The sequence below is a fragment of the Balaenoptera borealis genome, assembly GCF_965194805.1.
Source record: "Balaenoptera borealis genome assembly, chromosome: 2".
In the NCBI taxonomy this organism is placed as follows: domain Eukaryota; kingdom Metazoa; phylum Chordata; class Mammalia; order Artiodactyla; family Balaenopteridae; genus Balaenoptera; species Balaenoptera borealis.
This window is the reverse complement of record NC_138867.1, coordinates 113,500,642-113,522,503: the sequence shown is the minus strand read 5'-3', so window position 1 is coordinate 113,522,503 and position 21,862 is coordinate 113,500,642. Positions and strand designations below refer to the sequence as shown.

At 41.1% G+C, this 21,862-nt stretch overlaps 1 protein-coding gene and 1 long non-coding RNA gene across 4 annotated transcripts in view; one reads left to right on the top strand and one right to left on the bottom strand.

Annotated features, from left to right (window-relative positions):
- The window catches only part of LOC309622826, a 377,150-nt gene that overhangs the window by 92,119 nt on the left and 263,169 nt on the right, over positions 1-21,862 (bottom strand). The gene's annotated exons all lie outside the window — the stretch shown is intronic.
- On the top strand, positions 4,509-20,849 carry SKP1 (S-phase kinase associated protein 1). Of its 3 annotated transcripts, none has more exons than XM_082380991.1 (7): positions 4,515-4,667; positions 6,761-6,826; positions 7,411-7,507; positions 13,352-13,425; positions 16,975-17,118; positions 19,175-19,315; positions 19,961-20,849. In XM_082380991.1, the coding sequence occupies exons 3-7, from the start codon at positions 7,411-7,413 to the stop codon at positions 19,994-19,996; spliced, it is 492 nt and encodes a 163-aa protein (XP_082237117.1). In that variant the 5' UTR covers positions 4,515-4,667; positions 6,761-6,826; the 3' UTR covers positions 19,997-20,849. The 3 variants fall into 3 exon arrangements, with proteins under 3 accessions (XP_082237116.1, XP_082237117.1, XP_082237118.1); XM_082380992.1 differs by having other exon boundaries at positions 4,520-4,667; positions 6,755-6,826; XM_082380990.1 differs by lacking the exon at positions 6,761-6,826 and having other exon boundaries at positions 4,509-4,667.

Below are 21,862 nucleotides of genomic sequence, written 5' to 3'. Positions count from 1 at the left end.
CATCCATGGTTATATCTGTAGTTTCCTTTTCATTGCTGTTTAGTATGCCATTGTATGAATATATGACAATTTATTTTTTCATTTTCCATTTGATGGATTTGTTACTTCTAGTTTTTTTCTCTTATGAATAAAGTTACTGGGAACATTCCTAAACATATTTTATGGACATGAGGACTTATTCCTGTTGGGGATTAGTCCAGAATTGGGATTACTGAGCCACTGGGTATATGCATGTTTAGTTTTAGTAGATACTGTCAATTTTCTGAAATATACCAATTTGTACTCCCACCAGCAACATGTGAGAGTTCCAGTTGTTCCACATCCTTGTCAACACTTGGTATTGTCACTCTTAAGTTTAGCTATTCTAGTGATTGAAATAATTTTCACAAAAATCCTGTGAGGTAGGTATTGCTATAAGCCCCATTCTACAGACAAGGAGACTGGGGTTAGAGAGGGGAAGCCACACATCCCACCCAGATCACACAGATGTGAGCAGCAAGTGGGCAGCAGCAGGTCGATATGATTCCTTTGCACCATGGTTGTATGAAATTTTAAAGTCAGAAAATTCGGGTGTGCCAAAATGATAGCTCTTTTACTTTCTATAGTACCTATTTCCAGATGATAGCAAAAATATAATCTGGTCACTTTAATCAAGTGGTTGTATGATCACTGTCATTTCAGGGGTACGCTCAGTCAAGTTGAGGGCTTTGTCCCTCTTCTGCTATCCAGGATCAAAACTACAGTCTGAGCTTATATGATCATGGCATGGAGTGGGAGTTGAGGGGGCTGGAGATTGTCTGGTCCTTGGTCATCATCCATCTTCCTCTACTGCTCAGGAAGGCAGGTAGACTTGACCCCTGCCAGTTGTGAACTGTCATCCTTGATTTCTGCTGTGCCCATGGATGTCCGTGTTTGTGCCATGGTCTCTGGCTTGGACTGTCCAGATTCTTCTAGGCTCATTTGGTTCCATTTGTTACATCCCACAAGCCCCTTGCTGCTTATCTAGCCCCTCTTTGAGCAACTTCCATGCTGTTTTAGGGTCTCAGGACATACTTCAATGCTCCTCACCAGCCTGAGATGCTCCCAGGCCCACTTGCCTAGGCACACCCAGGTGCCATTTCTACTTCACTGCTGCCATACTTTCTCATCATGGAAGACTTTAGACCTTACTCACAGACCAAGGCACAGATTCTCTTCACTCTCAGAGCTCCCAAACCTTTCTGGAGGTCCTAATCTCTCCCTATTCCTGGGTAGAGGGGATTGGGGGAGGGAGTGAGAGAGAGTCCCTTCTCAGAGGCCCACCCCAGTAGCTAACTGCAATGCTCACTTTGCCTTAATTTTTTCCCCACCCCCAGTGTTTTAGAAAACTCGCCCTGGTGTCATCATACCTTCTTCCTGACTATGCTGTTGCTGATGTAAAATTTAAGATATAAGTCCTTCAGCCTCTTGGACTTTCATTGCTCAAAAAAACTTCTTGCATTAAAAAGCTTTGAGTTTCAAGAGTCCATTTTGCTAATCAAGATCCAAGAATTTCACTCTTTTTTCTTTGCATTCAGCACTCTCTGTTCTGGAGTAATAGGTAGTCTGATTTTAGATGGAAGCCTTCGAGTTTGACAAAAGGGAAGAAGGAGTGGCTAAGCAGAGGAACGTGAGGCTCAGAGAGGTGAAATAACTTGCCCAAGATCATATAACAGTCACTGTGCTTACCACTGTATCAGGGGAGAAAGACTGAGAAAGTTGACACAGCAGGAGAGTACAGCCAGGAGATCTCTGACCATGTAGACTGGATTACTTCTTAGCTTACATGCTGTCCTATGGGCTGGAACACACATGCAGAGCCTGAGGTCTTTCCCATGGGTAAGCCCTTGACAAACGGAGTGTGACTGAATTCTGGGCAGCAAAGTTTGATTTTAGATCCGCCGAGAGGGCCGGTCCTCATAGGAATGCTCCTGTGAGCCCTTTACATCAGTGAAACTCTATTTACAAAGGGAGATCATCTCTGGAAATGAATTCACCATAAAAACCAGATTTTCCCACCTGGACTGCTTGAATCCCAGGACTTTTGCTTCCCTGGAGGTAGTATGCTGGGAATAGTTAATCAGAAAATATTCCTGGCATTTGAGGGATGGGGCTAAAATTCAATATCTGGGCTGTGGTTGCAGAAGCATAGCTGGGGCTGGAACCTCAGCCCTGCTCTGCAATGGCTTTGTGACACTGGAAAAGTCCCTTCTCTTTGGTTTTATTTTCTTCCTCTATAGCACAAGGAGTTTGATCACATGGTGTGTGGAGTGACTGAAGTAAGGATGAGACCTCAGCCTTCTTAGGGCTAGCTCCAGGATCAACAGAATCACCGCCTCCCACCCCGCAAAAAAAAAAACACAACACACCCACACCCACATACCAAGGGGACTCTGTTGGGGCCATTCCTTTTTGACCTGGGTTGGTGATTACGGATAAATGAGTGGGGATGCGTGTTCCCCAGCCCGCACCCCGCAGTCTTGCAACTGTCTTGTCTCTCCTGAGTGGAGGGTATGGTTGATTCAGAAAGTGTGAATCTAAATGAGTCACCTTTGACAAACACTGCTGGCCCCTTCTTAGCAGTGCTTCATCACTAAGTCCCTACTATAGTGGTTTCTCAACTTACCGTGGGTTTAAGAATCACTTGGGGGAACTTGTTCAAAGTCAGAAAAACCTGCCCCCAGGGAGTCTGATTCATTACATCAAGAGTGGACCCGGGAATCTGTATTTTTCTTGACCTGATGCCAATTTTTTTGAAGTAAAGAAATTTTTGAACATGTAGTACATTCATATGGATCAAAATCCAAAAGGTAGAAAGGGTATAAAGTGAAAAATCACCCCAACCCTCTTCTCCAGTCACCTAGTGCCCCTCCCCTGAGGCCAACAATTACTTGTGTATCTTTCCTGAGATAATCTATGCGTACAATAGCTGCATGAGTAAATAAAATATGCTTTTTAAAAACAAGAATCTCTTGGTGACTCTAATATTGGGGGACCACAGACGTGTGGAAAAAACATACACCTAGTTTATGCCAGGCCCCGTGCTAGATCCTCAGGCTAGATGTGTGATGTGGCACTGCTTACGACGCTCAACAAGACTTTACAAGGCGCCACCTTGTATGCCATAGGCAGGGGAGCAAAGGGGCTCCAGTGGGTCTTGAGGAGGAGACCTGAAGCTTGAGCTGCTGAGGGCAGGGCGGTGTTGTGAGACAAAGTCTGAGAGCTGTAGGTCCTTTCATCTTCCTGTCATCAGCTATGGCACCTGGCAGACACTGGATACCACAGCTAGTAGACAAAAACCTGGTAACCCAAGGAGCTGCTTGGCCTCCCTGCCCAGTCCCTTCCCAGAAGAGCTGTAGGCCTCTGATTTCTTTAGGGGGCCCTGTGTGGAAGTGTCTTTTGTTTCTTTGGTCAGGAATACCATCACGTGCCTGTTGGTTAGCTGAGCCTGGCGCCTTCGTCTCCTAGGGAGGGGTGGCGATGTTCCCTAAGCAGAGCAGGGTAGAGCTGGTCAAAGTCTCTGACTGGAGAGGATGGGGGGGGGGCGGGGGGGGATTTTCAGACTAACCCCTTTCCCTTAATGGTTGGCTTCATCCTAGGGAGACTATCACACAGCCCTCAGGAAGCATCCCATACAAGAGTTCTGTGCAGGCTGGATTCTGGCTGCCTGGTTCGCTGCAGAATCTCGCCCGGTGGCTCTTCACCGCCCCGCTCCCCTCCACGCCCCCACCCCCATCCCCAATACACTTCTGCTGAATGAATGGATATTCACTGGCAGAGAGAGGCCTCCTCTCTACACTTGGGGTTTCTCTGCAACAATGGTTACTTTGGACTGGAGGCCTCTTCAGAAGTCAACGATAGGCAATAGGGGTTCAGAGTATCAAAAAATCCTTGCTCTGCCACTGAACCGTTCTGAACCTGTTCCCTCACAAATAAAAAAGGGTAACGATACTTCACCGCATGGATTATTGTGGAGAGTGAGCTAACTCCTATTAGGTTCAGGGGAGGACACTGAGACCCTGAGCAGAAGCTCACAGCGCTGACTGGAAAGGCCAGCTCCCATTCTTTCTCGGAGTCCCAGTTTCCCCGTCCTGAAAGGGAGCCGTAGCCCCTCCCAGACACCACCCTCAACACACACGCCGGAGAACATCTCTCTCTCCCTCCACCCCCTCCCTCTCCCTTCCTCCTCCCTTCCTCCTCCTCCCCCTCCTTCGCCCACGGCTTCCAGGCTTTTCAGGTCTGGGGTCTTTAATTCAGCTTAGGACAGCCCCCGCCTGAAGGACCCTCGCAGGCCGTGGAGTACCACAGCCAGTCCTCCGTTCCCGCTTTGAGGAGACCGAGCCGAGCTTCCGAGGGAGGGGGTGAGAATCAAGGCCCGCCGCGCCTCGCCTCGCCCCGCCCCGCCGCGTCTCCGCCTGGCCCGCCCGGCCTGCCTCCGCCTGCCGTCAGGCGATCTCGCCGGCCAGCCCCGCCGGCTCTGTGACGTGACGGGCGCCAGGGTCCTCGGCGCCTGCGCCCGCTCGTATAAAGGCAGGCGCCGCGCCGCTCGGCAGTGTTGGCCTTGTTCTCCGCTTTTCTGTGTTTCTTTTTGCAGACGCCGCCCTGCTCTCATCAGCTTCTGGCCAGCCATCTCCTTGAATCCTAACACCGTGAGTAGCCGCCGACGGAGCTGGGAGGGGCGGTGGCGCCGCGGATTGCGAGCTGGTGGCCGCACCGCTGGTGCTTTGGCCCTGCTGGAGGCGGGAGGCACCTGGGCCTGGCCTTCCCTCAGGCTCTTTGGAACCCGTTGTCGGCCCTGTTCTCCCACCCCGCCCCTCGACTCGGCGAGGCCTCCTCTAGCTTCGCGTCTTCACGGCGCCCCATAGGTGCCCGGGCGGGCGGGCGGGCGGGAGAAGGTGCGAGCAGAACCCGAGATTAGGCCTTCTCTGCACGGGGCGACCGTCAGCCGTGGCGGAGCTCGGCTGAGGGCCCAGGCTGGGGCCGGGGGCCTCGCTTGGCGTTGAGCCTGCCAGCCACTGGCACCCAGGGCGAGGGTGGCGGCGGGGCTTTTAATGGAGTTCCCGGGGCTGTCGTGAGCGTGGGCGTGTGTCCGTGTTTGTTGTTCTGGTGTCCGGAGGAAGCGTGGCGGTGGTTGTCCGGGAGCGCTGGATTCTTGGCACCCATCCTTTTCTTGCCCCTGTATCTAGCGTCGCTAGTCACCGGTCTTCGCTAACTGTGCTGGGTCCGAATCTTGGCAGAGAGCCGCCTGCTCCTTCGGAATATTTCTCTCCCATTACTTTGCCACAGCATGGGTTTGCTGAAACCATTGTTGTAATAGCAGATGCCATCGTCATAGTGGTGTGGCTTTTAGGTGCACTAACTCCTAACTCGAGGTGCCTGGTTTTTGAAGGGATAGGACATTCACCTGCTTCGGTTTACTTTTTAATGGAGACTTCAGGTTTAGGTTTTGGGTCATGAATTTTTTCATCAGAGCGTTACAGTAGAATGTTTCTGTGTCATAGAGCAATGCAGGTTTCACTCTACCCTCTAAAAAGAGGTGTCGGAATTTCAGGTCACTTAAAACAGGTTTTTTCCTTTATGGTGTTGATAGAACCCACTCAGAGTGATTTAGAAGTACTGGAGCATAAGGAATTGAAGGAATGGTCTTGAAAGCATGTCAAACAAAATTTCACCCATCATTATACGAAAATTTTGCTCTGAATTCCAGCTGTATAACACTAAAAAAGTTGTCTTTGAGTACCAAGTTTAGCGTTACAAAGTACATCGAATTACAGATTAACCGATTGTTTCTCTGCTATTTATTAAGATCTCAGCTCCCGTAGGAGTAACCTAATAGACGAATTTGACTATGACTAAGCAGATCTTGCTGTTTATCAAAAGTTATTTGAAATATGAAATGTTCGTCTTGCTTAAAAGTAATTTTATCAACTGTGTTGCCAGACTCTTGATTCTATAATGTTCACTCCAGTACTGTGGAACATAAAAAGAACATAGAATGTTTCGTAATTAAAAATTGAGCTCACGTTAAAATATTTCTTTTGGGGATACCTTTTGTTATTGCCTTGTCACAGAGAAGGTCCTCTGCTCTGGGTCTTTCTCCATGGAGCAGGACAACTGCATTATTGGCAAGTACTGAGCATCACGGAAAAGCAGACATATTTGTGAACTGTAAAATGAAATCTGATTCTCTCCACCCATGGATGGCTGAGAGCTGGATATTTCAATGGCTGGTTTTAAAACAGCTTTACCTTTTTGCTTCTTTGCCTTAACAGCTTGTCGTTTGGGAAATGGAGACAGTTGTCTGGGGAAAGCAGAATGAATATTTTAGCTGATTTAATGGGTCTTAAGTCTTGGGACCTAAAACAGGTTCAATCAGTGTTTTAAATGCCAAATTCTATGTTTTTAAGTTATAGCGACATCACAGGATTATGATGGACCTTTAAAAAATCTATACGTGAAATTTAAAGAGGTTTTGAATTTTTACAGTCAGGTATTGTTGCCATTCCCCCCTCCCCTGCGCCACTCCCCCAAGAATCTGAATATGGTAAGAAATTGCTGGCTTAGAAGCTTAGAACATTTAATTTTAAAGAGGTGTTTTTTTGTTTGTATGTTTTGGTTTTTTTGCCAAAACTCAAGTCTTTCGAAGTTAATTGCTTAATTAACTTTTATGTAAGAGGTGTCTTTTTCCTCATGACTCATAATTAATCTGAGTTAATAAATACATTTTTGGCGCAAGTAATAGGTTATTACTATGAGGACTTTGGCAGGAGATCTCAAACTTGGACACCTGGACAGTCAGTAATGAAAGGTAAAAAGGACTCTGAAATTTACTAGGTTTACAACATCTGCTTATCCTTAAAATATTTTATTCTTTTGTGTATGGTCTTGCATTGATCCAAACATAAATAAGTATATCCTGATCTACTCTTTGGATCTGAACTCATTTTTCACTGGTAAGTCTCACTGTGGGAAAATTACTATCTTATCTGCTAGCTTTGTTTATTTTGGACTCACCTCCCTCAGGTTTGCAGGTGGAGTAGTCAGTGTTCAGTGAGAGCAGAAAGGCGGGCAAAGAATAAGTCCATTTTAGATACATTTTGCATCAAAAATATAAAGTGTTAATTCTAAAACTTAACACTAGTAATGAATTCAGTAGGGCAGGCTTTAAAAGCTTCTGTTCCTAGGAGTTACACTTTGACAAAATTTTTATAGAAACACTTGTGTGCTAGCCTGTGAATAATCACTTAGTGTTTTATAGGGTTATATACTATAGGTCCTTAGGGTTTTACGGTTAATAAGTTAGAAGGTGTCTAACAGACTGTAGTTTGAAATGTAGTTTGTATAGAAGTAATATCTCTTAAATTTCAAATTCAATATAATACCTTTTTTTAGATGCCTTCAATTAAGTTGCAGAGTTCTGATGGAGAGATATTTGAAGTTGATGTTGAAATTGCGAAACAATCTGTGACTATTAAGACCATGTTGGAAGGTAAGTTTATTAGAAAACATGGGTTGGGGGAAGGCAAAGAAATGAGTAGCTTGATATAACCTGTGAACATCAAATCTACAGAAGTAACAATCTGTCAGAAAACTCTCAGGGGTATGAAGGGGTAAAGTTTACTTTTTTTTCTTTAAAGTATTAACTGCATTTTTTTTGGTACAGGTCAATATTTTCTGCATTTTCTGAATTACTGAGTTTTTTCTCTTATTAGGTAGGTAATACCATAAGCTAATACTGAAATGATTTCCAAGCCTCAGACAATGGCCCATTTCTCTTTCAAGTAAATTTGCATTCATAATTTCTAATGACAAAAACTAAAGCCTTTGGAAAAGAGATACCTTATATATGGTAGCTAAATAGAACACCTTGTTTCAACAGCGGGAGTAAGCTGAGTAGATTGTAAACTGAGTAGATGTCTGTTTCGTTCTTTTTTTTTTTTTTTAACCAAGTCTTCCCTTTTGTCTGTTTTGTCATTCCTCTGAAACTGCTGCAAAGCATATATGCAGTGCATCAAAGAAGGAAGGCAAGAAAACAGGTCCTGAAACGTTTTGAAACTTTTACTAGTTAACATGGATCTTTTTTTTTAAAAAAAAATAATTAATTAATTTTTGGTTGAGTTGGGTCTTTGTTGCTTCGCGCGGGCTTTCTCTAGTTGCGGCGAGTGGGGGCTACTTTTTCTTGCGGTGCGCGGGCTTCTCATTGCGGGGGCTTCTCTTGTTGCGGAGCACGGGCTCTTGGCGCACAGCCTTCAGAAGTTGTGGCTCGCGGGCTCTAGAGCGCAGGCTCAGTAGTTGTGGCGCACAGGCTGAGTTGCTCCGCGGCATGTGGGATCTTTCTGGACCAGGGCTCAAACCCATGTCCTCTGCGTTGGCAGGCGGATTCTTAACCACTGCGCCACCAGGGAAGCCCTGGATCTCTAATTAGTATTATCGGTCGGTTGGTAGACATTAGTAGTATATGGAGACATACAAATCAGTTTCTAGAATTGGTGGGAAAAAAACAGTAGTAATAAGAATGTTCTTCAGTACATTTGTCTCCATATCTGCAGGGGATTGGTTCCAGGATCCCCTAGGGATACCAAAATCCATGGATACTCAAATCACTTATATAAAATGGTGTAGTATTTGCATATAACCTACATACATTCTCCCTTATACTTTAAATTATCTCTAGTATTTATACCTAATAACACCATAAATGCTATGTAAATTCAAGTTTAGCTTTTTGGAACTTTCTGGAATTTAAAAATTTTTATTTTTTAATACTTTCTATCCACGGTTTGAATCCAAGGATGTGGGACCTGCAGATATGGAGGGCTGAGTGCACTCAAATATCAAAAGTTTTTGTTTATCTGTAGCTTATAGATATTTAATTAAAGAGTTATATGCCAAGCATTAGCGGGAGATATAGTAGTCAGTGTTCAGTGAGAGCAGAAAGGCGGGCAAAGAATAAGTCCTGGTGCTGGTGAAAAGAAGGTAAGTGAGAAGTGGTCTTTGCTCTTGAAGGATTTATAAACTAGGCAGGGAGATAGACACCAAACAAGGCTAACGGTCACATGGTATAATTAGTGCATTAATAAAATTGTGCCAAGTGGTGCTATGGGAACTTCTTGGCTGATGTTATTCTTTAGGCTTGTGGAGAGAGTGCAGTGTGTATTACTAGTGAGGTGATATTTCAAATCTAGTAAAATTAAGATGTTTTGGGAGATCATTCTGAGGTAAAGTAAACAGGATGTGTTTAAAAAAAAAAATTGAGGTTTTTAGTTGGGGTTGCGATTGTGATACTTGTAGTTGATAGAGCTGAGGAACAAGTTTGAGGGGAATGGAAAGAAAATGACTTTGAGCTTGAACATGTTGTGTATGTTAGAGATTCCCTCAAAAGATCTTTGTAATAAATAAGCTGCTAGTCAGTTGAGTATGTGGATCTTGGTCCCTGAGTTGTAGGCTGCTAGAGATAGACTGACTTTGTATGGTGTGTGATAGGAGTATATATACATATATATATATATATATATATATATATATCTGTCGGAGTAAATGAGCTTGAGCTTGGCAGGTGGCCATATTGGGGCAGGATGGGCTGTTAAGAGTGAAGTCAGAAGTGGAGAGTATGTGGAGTAGGAAGCCAAGGGAAAAGGGAGGCATTTTGAAGTGACCAGAATGATTATCAGATTCATATACTGCAGACTGGTCACTTAGGATTTCCGGGATAATAAGTTAGAAGACTTCTAACAGCAAGTATTAGGTGTGGTAGAGGCAGAAGCTGAGCAGCAGAAGGTTTGTCTTCTGTTTTCTAATAGAAAATAAAAGCTGAACATATTCTTTTTGTTTTTCTTTTTGGTTTTTTTCCTGTTTTCTAATAGAAAATAAAAGCTGAACATAAAGTTGTTTTTGGTAATTGACACCAGTTATGTGGCACTTACAGTCCTGCACCCTGGTAACTTACATAGATTACTTCTATTAAGTTGTAAACCCCTTGGTACATCCCACAGTCACTGTTCATCAAGTACGTGTTGAATGAAGAACTATAGTATGGTCACTGATAAAAGAGTGTGAAAGTTATCCAGGTGTCCCTAAAGGCAGGTGAGTAAGGCTTTATCTAGAAGATGTAGAAACTGATAACAAAATTGCTGCCTGAATACTTGCTTTATTTCATCATAGTTGGTGCCTGGCACACTAATCTCTCTTGTGCTGCTTCAAAGAAGCATTTGCTAGTGTAGGAACATAGGGCTGCTTGAAGGTTTTCTGCCAACTTTGATCACTGAAGCAAGTGGATGATAGATAGCAACAGTTAAAATGTTTCTTTCCTTCCATAGCTTTGGGCATCAGAGGTGAATGGCTTTATCTTAAGTACCAGTGGTTTATATAGAATTCTAGCCTCTTGAAGACTGGAGTGTATTGAAATAAAATCTTCTAATCAGTGGACAATCAGAAGTGAAAATCTTGGCATGTGTACACATGGATTGACTCATTTCTTCAGGTCCAGGTTGTGGTATCAGGATACAGGTGTCTTTCAGAAGTCCTTGAAACTAAATAGCTTAAAGGAATGACTGTTGGTGCTTGTGCATTCAGTCTAAAAGCAAAAACCATTTCAAATCCTCGGTTTAAATGCTAGAGAAGTGATCCTTTACAACTGTAAGGCCCTTATTTTTAATGTGACTTAAGCCTTCTTCCAAATAACATTTGTATCTAAACAAGCTGGTCTTCTGTATTTCATTTCCTCTAATCTGTTCATTCCCCAAACACATGCATTTTCCATAGTATAACTTCTTTTTCTCCCCTCTGAGTTAAAAATATTTCATACTAGTTCAAGAAAAGCATAAGTGGCTTGATCCAAATTGAAATATTGTAATTTTATAGTTTTACTGTCAGCAGAGATGGGATCAGGTAAAGGCATTGGTGGGGAGGAATAGAGGGGAGATGAGTGAATGTACCCATACAGGAAAATAGGATACTTTTTGAATATACTCTCATCTTTACCACTCCACTGGAGAAGCTTGTTAAACTCATTGATCTCCATGTTGTCAAGTGCATTGTTTCATTTCTCATCTAGACTTATTGATAGCCTTTGACAGTAGATCAGTTCCTTCTACATTTGGCTTTCAGGATACTTAATACTTAGCTCACTCACAACCTGTCTCCCCATCTTTAAAGCCTTCAGTTCCCCGGAGTTTGCTTAATCATTGTACCTCTTCACTGGATCAATACTCAGTCATTCCCTTGGTTACCTCAGCTAGTCTCATAGTGTTATAAATCATTTATACATCATTTCCCAAACTTACCTACATACAGTTCTCATCTCTTCTTTTGATTTTTAGACTTGCATATTTAACTTCTTGGTCTACCATTGAATATCTAATAGACATCTCAAACTTATTAAACTAGAATTCTTTTCTTTTTTTTAACTTATTTTTGGCTGCGTTGGGTCTTCGTTGCTGCGTGCGAGCTTTCTCTAGTTGCGGCAAGCGGGGGCTACTCTTCGTTGTGGTGCACAGGCTTCTCATTGCGGTGGCTTCTCGTTGCAGAGCACAGGCTCTAGGTGCGTGGGCTTCAGTAGTTGTGGCGCATGGGCTTAGTTGCTCCGCGGCATGTGGGATCTTCCCGGACCAGGGCTCGAACCTGTGTCCCCTGCACTGGCAGGCGGATTCTTAACCACTGCGCCACTAGGGAAGTCCCCAAACTAGAATTCTTGATTCCCTGCCCTCTAAAACAAGTTCTCTGACAACCTTCCCCATGTCAATTAGTGGCAACTCCAATGGCAGCTCCATCCATCTGGTTCCTCATGTTATAAGCCTTAGCCGTCGCTAACTCCTTTCACATTCTGCTTTCCATCTATTGGCAAATACTATTGCCTCTCACTTCAAAATGCATACAGAATTGCACTATTTCTTCTTCCATAGCTATATACCTTGTACAAGCCACTTGTACTTGCCTGGATCATTGCTAGCCCCATAATTGGTTTCCCTCTTTCCCCTCCTGCTTTCTTGCTATCTCTTACCAATATAGTAGCCAAATTGCAGAAGGCCCTGTTAGGGCCCTGTCATCTCCTTTCAACCTGGCTAACTCTGCTCTTGTAACACTAGATTCCTTAGTGTTTTTAGGACACTATCAGAAGGCCTTTGCATTTGCCATTTCCTCTGCTTAGGTGTTCTCTCCTTTAGGATTTTAATTAAAATGTCATCTTCTCTGTGAGGTATCCTGAACAACTCTATCTAAAATTGCAACAGTTCCTCCCATCCTCCTGTATTCATTGCTGATTCTTCCCTGCCTAGCACAGCTATACATTAGGGACTCAAATGTATGACTCAGCACTTAACCGTGTCAGCATAACTGGTGCTGTGCTACAACCAGTAGAGCAATGCAGTACTTTTGACCTCTGATCTTGGTACTTCTGTTACATAAGTTTCTTTGGCAGCTCTTTTTTAGTCCTGTAGAAACTGAAGGATGGACCCATTTGGTTTGAAAAATACTCTTATTTAGAATCTTTAAGTAACATACGGATTTTAAGTTTTCTCTTTGGAGCTCAGCAACCACTTTGATAGTCTAAAAGTTAGGACTTTTTATTAGAGAAACCTATATATTCAAAATTATAAGTAGTATGTATGTGATGAATAACACCAAAGGGTATATGTTGAAACTAAGTCTCTCAACCCATGTTCTCATTAACTACCTTAGACATAATATTAACAAATCTGTTAACAAATATTAACAAACTGTATTAAAAATTAAAATTTATATTTTAAATATAAATATAAGTATATTCCCATTTTTATTCAGGTAACATTTATCTTTTATACCTGGCTTTTAAAAACTTTAATCTTGAAATCATACCAGTATGTACGGAGCTGCCTGCATTGTTTTTTGTCAGTGGCTGCACGATCTGGTGTGTGTGTGTGTGTATACATTTTTGGGCTTCAGATTTTAATAGATTGAGATTCTGTTACTTCTGCAATACCTCACATTGTTTTATTTTCCTAAGTGCAGTCCATCTAGAGTTTGGTATAAAGAGGAAGGGTAAGCGTCTGGCTTTAATTTTTTCCCAGGTGGTTACCCAGTTATCTCAAGCCCACTTATTAAATCACTTTTCCTCCTAATGAAGAACTCTTTTTATATAATCCTGTATTTGTCTTCTCACACATTTTTATATAGTTTTGGATGGTTCATGGAGCTGTTGCTAGGAACCACCAGTTTTAAATACTTTCAAGAGAACTATTCTTAGTAAAGTACTTTTATAGTCTTTCAGATAACATGTCTTACAAGTTACTTGTTTGAAACAGCCTGGTTGTTATAATGGGGCTAGAAAATAATGGCAACTCTCTTTTGGTTTACTTAGATTTGGGAATGGATGATGAAGGAGATGATGATCCAGTCCCCTTGCCAAATGTTAATGCAGCAATATTAAAAAAGGTAAGGTAGCAACTATACCCTTATATATATATATATATTTATATATATATATATGTATGTATCCCTTTTCTCATTAACAATATCCTGGTGATACTTCTATATTGATATATAGATAGCTTCCTTAAAAACAAAACAAAACAAAACCAATAACTATATAGTAAGATTATGACTAAGATATTTATTTTAGTTTAACCAGGCCCTGTGAATATTTAAGTTGTCTAGTCTTTTTCATTAGCACATTTAAATTATTGAAATATAATGGTATGTGCTTAGCAAAAAGGGAAATTTTTTTGTATTGCTTGTCTGCTGAATGGGTATGCCTCAAAAGGAGTTTGAGGGACTTCCCTGGTGGTCAGTGGTTAAGAATCCGCCTGCCAATGCAGGGGACACGGGTTCGAGCCCTGGTCCAGGAAGATCCCACATGCTGCGGAGCAACTAAGCCCGTGCGCCACAGCTACTGAGCCTGTCCTCTAGAGCTTGCGAGCCACAACTACTGAGCTCACATGCCTAGAGCCCGTGCTCTGCAACAAGGGAAGCCACCACAATGAGAAGCCCGTGCACCACAACGAAGAGTAGCCCCTGCTCGCCACAAGTAGAGAAAGCCCGCATACAGCAACGAAGACCCAACGCAGCCAAAAATAAAAAAAATATTAAAAAAAGGAGTTTGAGAACAAGAATGTGCTTTTTTTGGTTTGTTTCTTTTTTTTTTAGTTGATCACCTTACCCTGTGTCTAAGCATAAACAGCCCTCTACATATTATTATTGTTTTGGCTGCACTGCGCGCGGCTCGCAGGGATCTTAGTTCCCCGACCAGGGATTGAACCTGGGCCCATGGCAGTGAAAGCACCGAGCCCTAACCACTGGACCACCTGGGAATTCCCCAGCCCTCTACATTGAATAGGATTTTAGTGTTTCAGAGCATATGGCTCCTTAATAGAGCCAGCTGTTTAACTGAATGCTCTTCTGAAGAAACAGCAGCCAGCTTCCACATTGCGGGAAAAACTGGCTAGGCTTAGAGATGGGAACGGTCGGTTCCAGTTGGCCCCTTCCTAAGGAATTTTCAGAGTCATTGACCATACGCAGTTGCATTTTATGCTTTCTCTTGACCCTGGCATGAGATACAGCTGCACTGCATATTTTTCCATATTCTTACCATGATTGGCTATTACCAATCTTTTTAATATCCCTAGTCTGGGTAAAAAGCCCCTTGTAACCACTATTCTGTATTCTGTCTCTGTGAATTTGACTATACTGGGCTATCTTATAAAAATGGGATCATAGGATATTCTTTTGTGTCTGGCTTATTTCGCTTAGCGTAATGTTTTCAAGGTTCATCCATTTTGTAGTCTTAATAGGCTTTTTATAGGAGTTCTTTATGTAGTTTTTACCACTTTGCTTGTCTTAGGTCAATTCACAGCTTTGTATTTTATCTAGTTAGATCTCCTTTCTGACTTCTGGGTTTTGTGTTGCAAATTAACATTCTATCTTATGCTAATATTAAATGCTTCTAAAAGGACTTTTACTTGCATTCATTCAAATTCCAGTCATTTTTTAGGTGCTGGAGGTACAGCAGTGAACTAAAGAGACAAGATCTGTTCTTAGGTAGTTTACATTCTGAAGGTGTGTGGGAAGCATACAACACAAATATGTCAGATGGAAAAGCTGTGGAGTATAAGTGGGATGGTACGGGGGAGTTGGCTATTTGTAAAATAAAGATGGTCAGGAAATGCCTTACTGTGAGAAGTGGATCTTTGAACAAAGACATGAATATGTGGGGGAAGAAAGCTCTGGGCAGTGGGAGTAAGTGCAGTGACCCTAAGATAAGAGCATGTCCTGTCTTTTGAGGTAAGGCAGGGAGGCTAGTGTGGTGGCTGGATCATAGTGAACAGGCAAGGAAGTAGAGGTTAGAGTTAATGGGTTGGGTGATACAGGGCCACTTAGAATAATTTTTTTCCAATCTATTTGGATTATTACTTATCAATATTTAAACTTAAGTATATTTACTGATTATATGACCCCAAAACTGTAAAAGTGTAAAGTAAAATTTCCCTTCCTTGTCTCTCATCTGACCAGAAAGTCCCATCGGCATTAATTTCTTACGTAGCCTTTTTGTTTTTAAAGCTTTTTAAAAAAAATTAATTTATTTTATTTTATTTAGTTTTAGCTGTGTTGGGTCTTTGTTGCTGTGCGCGGGCTTTCTCTAGTTGTGGCGAGCGGGGGCTACTCTTCCTTGTGGTGTGCAGGCTTCTCATTGTGGAGGCTTCTCTTGTTGCGGAGCACGGGCTCTAGGCGCGCGGGCTTCAGTAGTTGTGGCTCATGGGCTCTCGAGTGGAGGCTTAGTAGTCGTGGCGCACCAGCTTAGTTGCTCCGTGGCATGTGGGATCTTCCTGGACCAGGGCTCTAGCCCATGTTCCCTGCATTGGCAGGTGGATTCTTAACCACTGCACCACCAGGGAAACCCTACTTAGCCTTTTAAGACTTTTTAAATGCCATTATGTTACTAATTGGTTTCTTTCGTATACTACTGGAATACTTCTTAAAAAGCTACTTAATTAAAGCCCTTTATGCTTGGCTTTTTCTTCTAGAAGTAGTTCTTTCCCTTTTTTGTATCCTGGTAGTATAATTTCTCAGTTCTCCCATTTTCTCTCAGCATTGTTTATTCCCCCAACATTATAATATAAAAAAAATTTAATCATACAGAAAAGTTAAATTATACAGCAAACACCCATTTTCCTACCACCTAGATTCTGTAACTTAACACTTTCAGTGTAGATTGTGGTCTATAAGATGGTGCACAGTCTAGCTAATCAGCTTCTGGAAACTTTAATGTGTTCATTCCACTACTAAGGGAACTTTGAGCTTTTCTGCATTATTCTTATACTGGATAGTGTTGTGCATGTGTCTAGGGTGTTTAGAATTGCTTGGTGATAGTGTATGCACATATTCAGCTTCCCTAGGTACTCCTAGGTTACTTTTCAAAGGGATTATACCAATTTACACTCTACAGTAGAAAAGTTCATGTTATCCTCACACTGTTGCCAATGACTAGTATCGACATCTTGATTTTTATTTATCTTTTGGGGGTACAGTCTAAAGTAGTATCTGTATTGTTAATTTTGCATTTAATGAGGCTGAGCATTTCCTCCTTTTTGACTTCATATTCAGATTTATTTTGTAAATTGCCTGTTCATATCTTTAGCCCATTTCTGTGTAGAGATTTTTAAGATTTTATATTTTATAAGGTAATGCATTGCTGGCATGTACATGTTGCAGGTATTTCCCACTCATTGTTCTGTCTAACTTAATGTGTTTTTTTGCACAGGAGCTTTTTAGTATGGTCAAGTATAGTAATCTGTCTTCATGGTTCTCTGTTATCTAAGATCTTCCATGAACTCTAGGGCTGTGCTTTTCAAGCTGGGCTACTAACTTTATTATTCAAGTTGACTTACAGTTAGTTCTCAGCCCCATGTAGGAATAACCTTGCCCCAGCAGTGGAACGAAGTACCTTGTTATAAAATGCCATATAGGAATGAACTTTTGTTGTTGTAGGTCATTCAGTGGTGCACCCACCACAAGGATGATCCTCCTCCTCCTGAGGATGATGAGAACAAAGAAAAGCGGACAGATGACATCCCTGTGTGGGATCAAGAGTTCCTGAAAGTTGACCAAGGAACACTTTTTGAGCTTATACTGGTATGTTTTTAATGCATAGTATAAGATATTTCTAGTCCATACCTTTAGCACTTTTCATGGAGTTAAATTTGTTAAATTCATTGATACTGAATTTTAACTCTAAACTCTGCAATGCTATATTTAAATCCATGTATCAATAACCACATTAAATGTAAACAGTCTAAACACCACAATTAAAGGTTAGAGGTCATCACATTGGATAGAAAAGAAAGAGTTAGCTATTCTGTCTGCAAAAAACTCACTTTAAATATAAAGACACAATTAGGTTTAAAGGGTGGAATAAGATAATATTATGCTAACAATAATAACCAAAAGAAAACGGGGGTGACTATATTCAAGTACATTTCAGAGCAAAGAATATTACCAGGATTAAAGAGGGTCATTGCATAATGATAATTATCATTATTAAGAGGACATAAGAATCCTAAATGTTTTTCTACCTAAAAGCAGAGCTTCCAGAAAGTGAAACAAAAACCAATAGAACTCTAAAGGATAAGTAGGCAAATCCACAATCATAGTTAGAGATTTCAAAACCTGTCTCTAAATAATTGATAAAACAAGTAGACAGAGAATCATAAGGATGTAGAAGACTAATGACAGCAGAATTCATATTCTTTTCAAGTGTATACTTCCAAGATAGACATGTTGTGGGCCTTAAAACAAGTCACAGGGGAACTTCCCTGGTGGTCCAGTGGTTAAGACTCCCGTGCTTCCATTGCAGGGGGTGCGGGTTCAATATCTGGTTGGGGAACTAAGATCCCACATGCTGCGTGGCACAGCCAAAGCAAAACAAAACAAACAAAAAAGTCTCATTTGAAAGGATTCAAGTCACACAACATATGTTTTCTAATCACAGTGGAATGAAATGAGAAATCAGTAACAGAAAGCTATCTGGAAAATCTGCAAATATTTGAAAACTAAGTAACACATTTCTTAGTAACCTGTGAGTCAACGAAGAAATCAAAAGAAAAATTAGTATTTTAAACTGAATGGAAATGAAACGCAACATACGAAAATCTGTGAGATGAAGCTAAAGTAGCATTTAGAGGGAAATTGATAGCCCTAAACACCTATATTAGAAAAGAAGGGGGCTTCCCTGGTGGCACAGTGGTTAAGAATCCACCTGCCAATGCAGGGAACACGGGTTTGATCCCTGGTCTGGGAAGATCCCACATGCCGTGGAGCAACTAAGCCCATGCACCACAACTACTGAGCCTGTGCTCTGGAGCCCGTGAGCCACAACTACTGAGCGCTCGTGCCACAGCTACTGAAGCCCACGCGCCTAGAGCCTGTGTTCCGCAACAAGAGAAGCCCCCACAATGAGAAGCCCACGCACTGCAACGAAGAGTAGCCCCCACTCGCTGCAACTAGAGAAAGCCCACGTGTAGCAGCAAAGACCCAATGCAGCCAAAAATAAAATAAATATATTTTTTAAAAAAAGAAAAAAGAAAAGTTTCAAATCAGCAGTCTAAGCTTTTACCTTAAGAAACTAATGAAAGATGAATTTCATCCCAAAGAAAGGGAGTAGTAAAGGTAAGAGCAGAAATCAGTAAAATAGAAAACAGGAAAACAATAGAGAAAATCAAAGAAACCAAAAGTTGAATCAGAAGGTCAGTAAAATGTAATGCTATAACTACTTATGGGATCTTAGTTCCCCGACCAGGGATTGAACCTGGGCCCTTGGCAGTGAGATCGTACAGTCCTAACCACTGGACCACCAGGAAAATCACTGAATTCTTTAAATATTTTTGTCAAACACAAACTTGTGTTTGTGTGTGTACACGCGTACACAACTGCCAGTAGTGGCCATTCTTTAACATTTGAGGTAGTGTAGTTTGCTGAATGTAGCACAAGGACTCAATATTACAGAGGTATAACAAAGAATGGGACATACAATAATCTTTCACAGAAGAATTTGTCTGATTTATTTATTCATTTAATTTCTTAAAATTAACTAGTATTTTAAGCTAAGTTAGATATGGATTGTTAGTCACTGACTTTAGATTTAATTTAAAGCATCAAGTATACTTTAATGAAAACAACAATTACTTTACAGGCAGCAAACTACTTAGACATCAAAGGTTTGCTTGATGTTACCTGCAAGACTGTTGCCAATATGATCAAGGGGAAAACTCCTGAGGAGATTCGAAAGACATTCAATATCAAAAATGATTTTACTGAAGAAGAGGAAGCCCAGGTAGGTGGCTAACGGCTTGTTCTTGATCAAATGCTTTTCAAGAGAGACTAAAACCCATAGCATGCTAGGAAAAGAGGTATTTATATCAAGGAGTCTTGACTTTACTTGAGGGAAAATAGGTACCTTCTATATGCTAAAAACATTCTGGTCTGTCTCTTAGTCTAAGCACTTAGATGATACTGTTCTTTTATAAGCATAAGAACAATTAGTTTTCATCCGAAGGTGCTGTTTGATAATTTGTTCCTTAGCAGTTACTAGTTTTGACACCTGGGACCTTACATGTAAGCCATCAGTATTTGACTTCAGAAGAGCAGGCCCTATGGATTATGTGCCAGGCTACTTCAGAGCAACGTAGTGAATGGGGAAGAAATGAATAGATCAGAATGATTTTCTTGACGCAGGTCATCTCTGGTGACTTAAGCTGTAATTGCCCATTGTCTTTGCTTTTCTTGATAATTTCAGCAGGGCACAATAAAAAACTGGGGAGAGAAAGAATGGGAACCTGGAAGCCTACTGTTAACTGGGTTTTTCTGGTTTTCTATCTATTTCCTTCTGACCCACCTCACAGGCTATTGATGAATCATTAGATAGTAGTCTTAGAAAAGACTACTTAAGGTACTTCCTTATATTTGTCTCTTCTTCTAGGTACGCAAAGAGAACCAGTGGTGTGAGGAGAAGTGAAATTTTGTGTCTGATGCTGTAACACTGTAAGGATTGTTCCAAATACTAGTTGCACTGCTTTGTTTATAATTGTTAATATTAGAAAAACAGTCCACAAATGCAGCAGCAAATCAGTTGTATTAGCAGAATGTTGTCCTCATTGCATGTGTAGTTTCAGTACAGATTCCAAACTTACGGCTCAGTTTCTTCTAGTATGATCAAAAGTTCTTTTTTCTTTGCTCTGAATAAAACTGAACTGTGGGTTCTCTATAGAAAGTGGCATTTTGGGCTTTCCCTCTTTTTGTAAAGCAATTTATGCCTAGTTTATTGTCCAGTTAACTTTAGTTTAGTGACTTTTAAAAGTTGGCATTGTAAATAAAACAACTTGCAAAAAAATTTTCTGAAATAGAACTAAGAACGTATTATCTTTATTCATGATTTGGAAACTGGAAAAAGGCTAATTGAGGTAAATGTTATCAGAGTGGGGTTATCAGAATGTCTTCCAGCTTCCTGGAGTCCACTGGTATTGATTAGCCTATATGTAGCAGAGCTCCCTTAATTGAATCTGAGGACTTGTTTTTTCATTTTTAATCCTCTCAGCTTTGAATATGTTGGCTAGAGGCTCATTTACTACTCAGTTTGTGGTTTGGGAGGAAACAGAATTAGACAGTTTGCTGGCTTTTCTATTAAAAGAGACACTTAACCCATGTGGTGTGTCATCTTTTTATAATCAGTAATCCTATGTGGGGAAAACCATAAACACTACTTGCATGTAAAAAATAATTTAACCTTTAATGTTAAAATGTATGGCGTTACCCAGAAAGCATCAGTCACGAATGCAAGATACTTTCAATAAAAAGTAAGTTACATAGTAGGTAGTAAGTGGTTTGCTTTTTGTGTATTTAAATGTTTCACTTCACTTCATATTAAAAGTTAAATTTACGTATGGTTGTTTAGTTAGAAAAGAGTTGCAGGCAGTTCATGTCCTAGCTCACTGGAGGCTGCGACATAACAGTAAGGTTCTGGTAGACTCTGTCTGTTCTAATTGTCTTCTAATTTTTTTTCTTTCCTCCTTGTGTTCCTTTTTTACTTACTTTCCCAGTTAGAATTAACTATATTCACATGTAGCCTTAATGTGTTCTCTTCATGTTTACTGTGAGCTCTTCTTGCTCAGCTTATTACTTGAAAGTAGTTTGCTTTTACTTCAACTCTTATTTGTCCCAAATCTACCTTTATAATAAAGTTCCATGTGCTGTCTCACATAAATCCCCATTTGTTGTCTGTACCAGAGATAGCAAACTACAGCCTGTGTGTGGGTGAAATCCAGCCTACAACCTGTTTTTGCAGTCTGTGACTTAAAAATGGTTTTTACATTTTTAAAGGATTGTTAAAAAATAGACACACAAAGACTGTATTTGACCAAAAAGCCTAAAATATTTACTCTGGCTCTTCACAGAAAAAGATTGCAAACCTTCGACTACTTCTGGATCCCTGATTCCCTTTACTCAGGAAGTAAGCTTGTTTTTCCATTTGTTCTGGTTTTAGTGGGGAAGGTAGCAGCATTCACTTCTAGCTGGAGTGTCTCAGTTCTGCTATTTCCCAATGGTCAACTCTTGCCAAAAGTTTAACTACCTCAAGTATATCCCTAGCAATATCATAACAAACATATCTTTCCTGAAAGTTCAGGATTGTTAGCATATGCTCTATTTAGTTTGGAAAGGAAGTATCAGCTTATAGGAAGCGGGAGCCTATTACTATTAGCTGTTGATCTGTAACCCCCAAGAATTGTTACAATTACAGGACTAAATATCATCACTACCCATATTTAAAGGATACTGAGATCTTTCTGAATATGTAAGATTGAGTGGACAGACAATATAGTAGTTT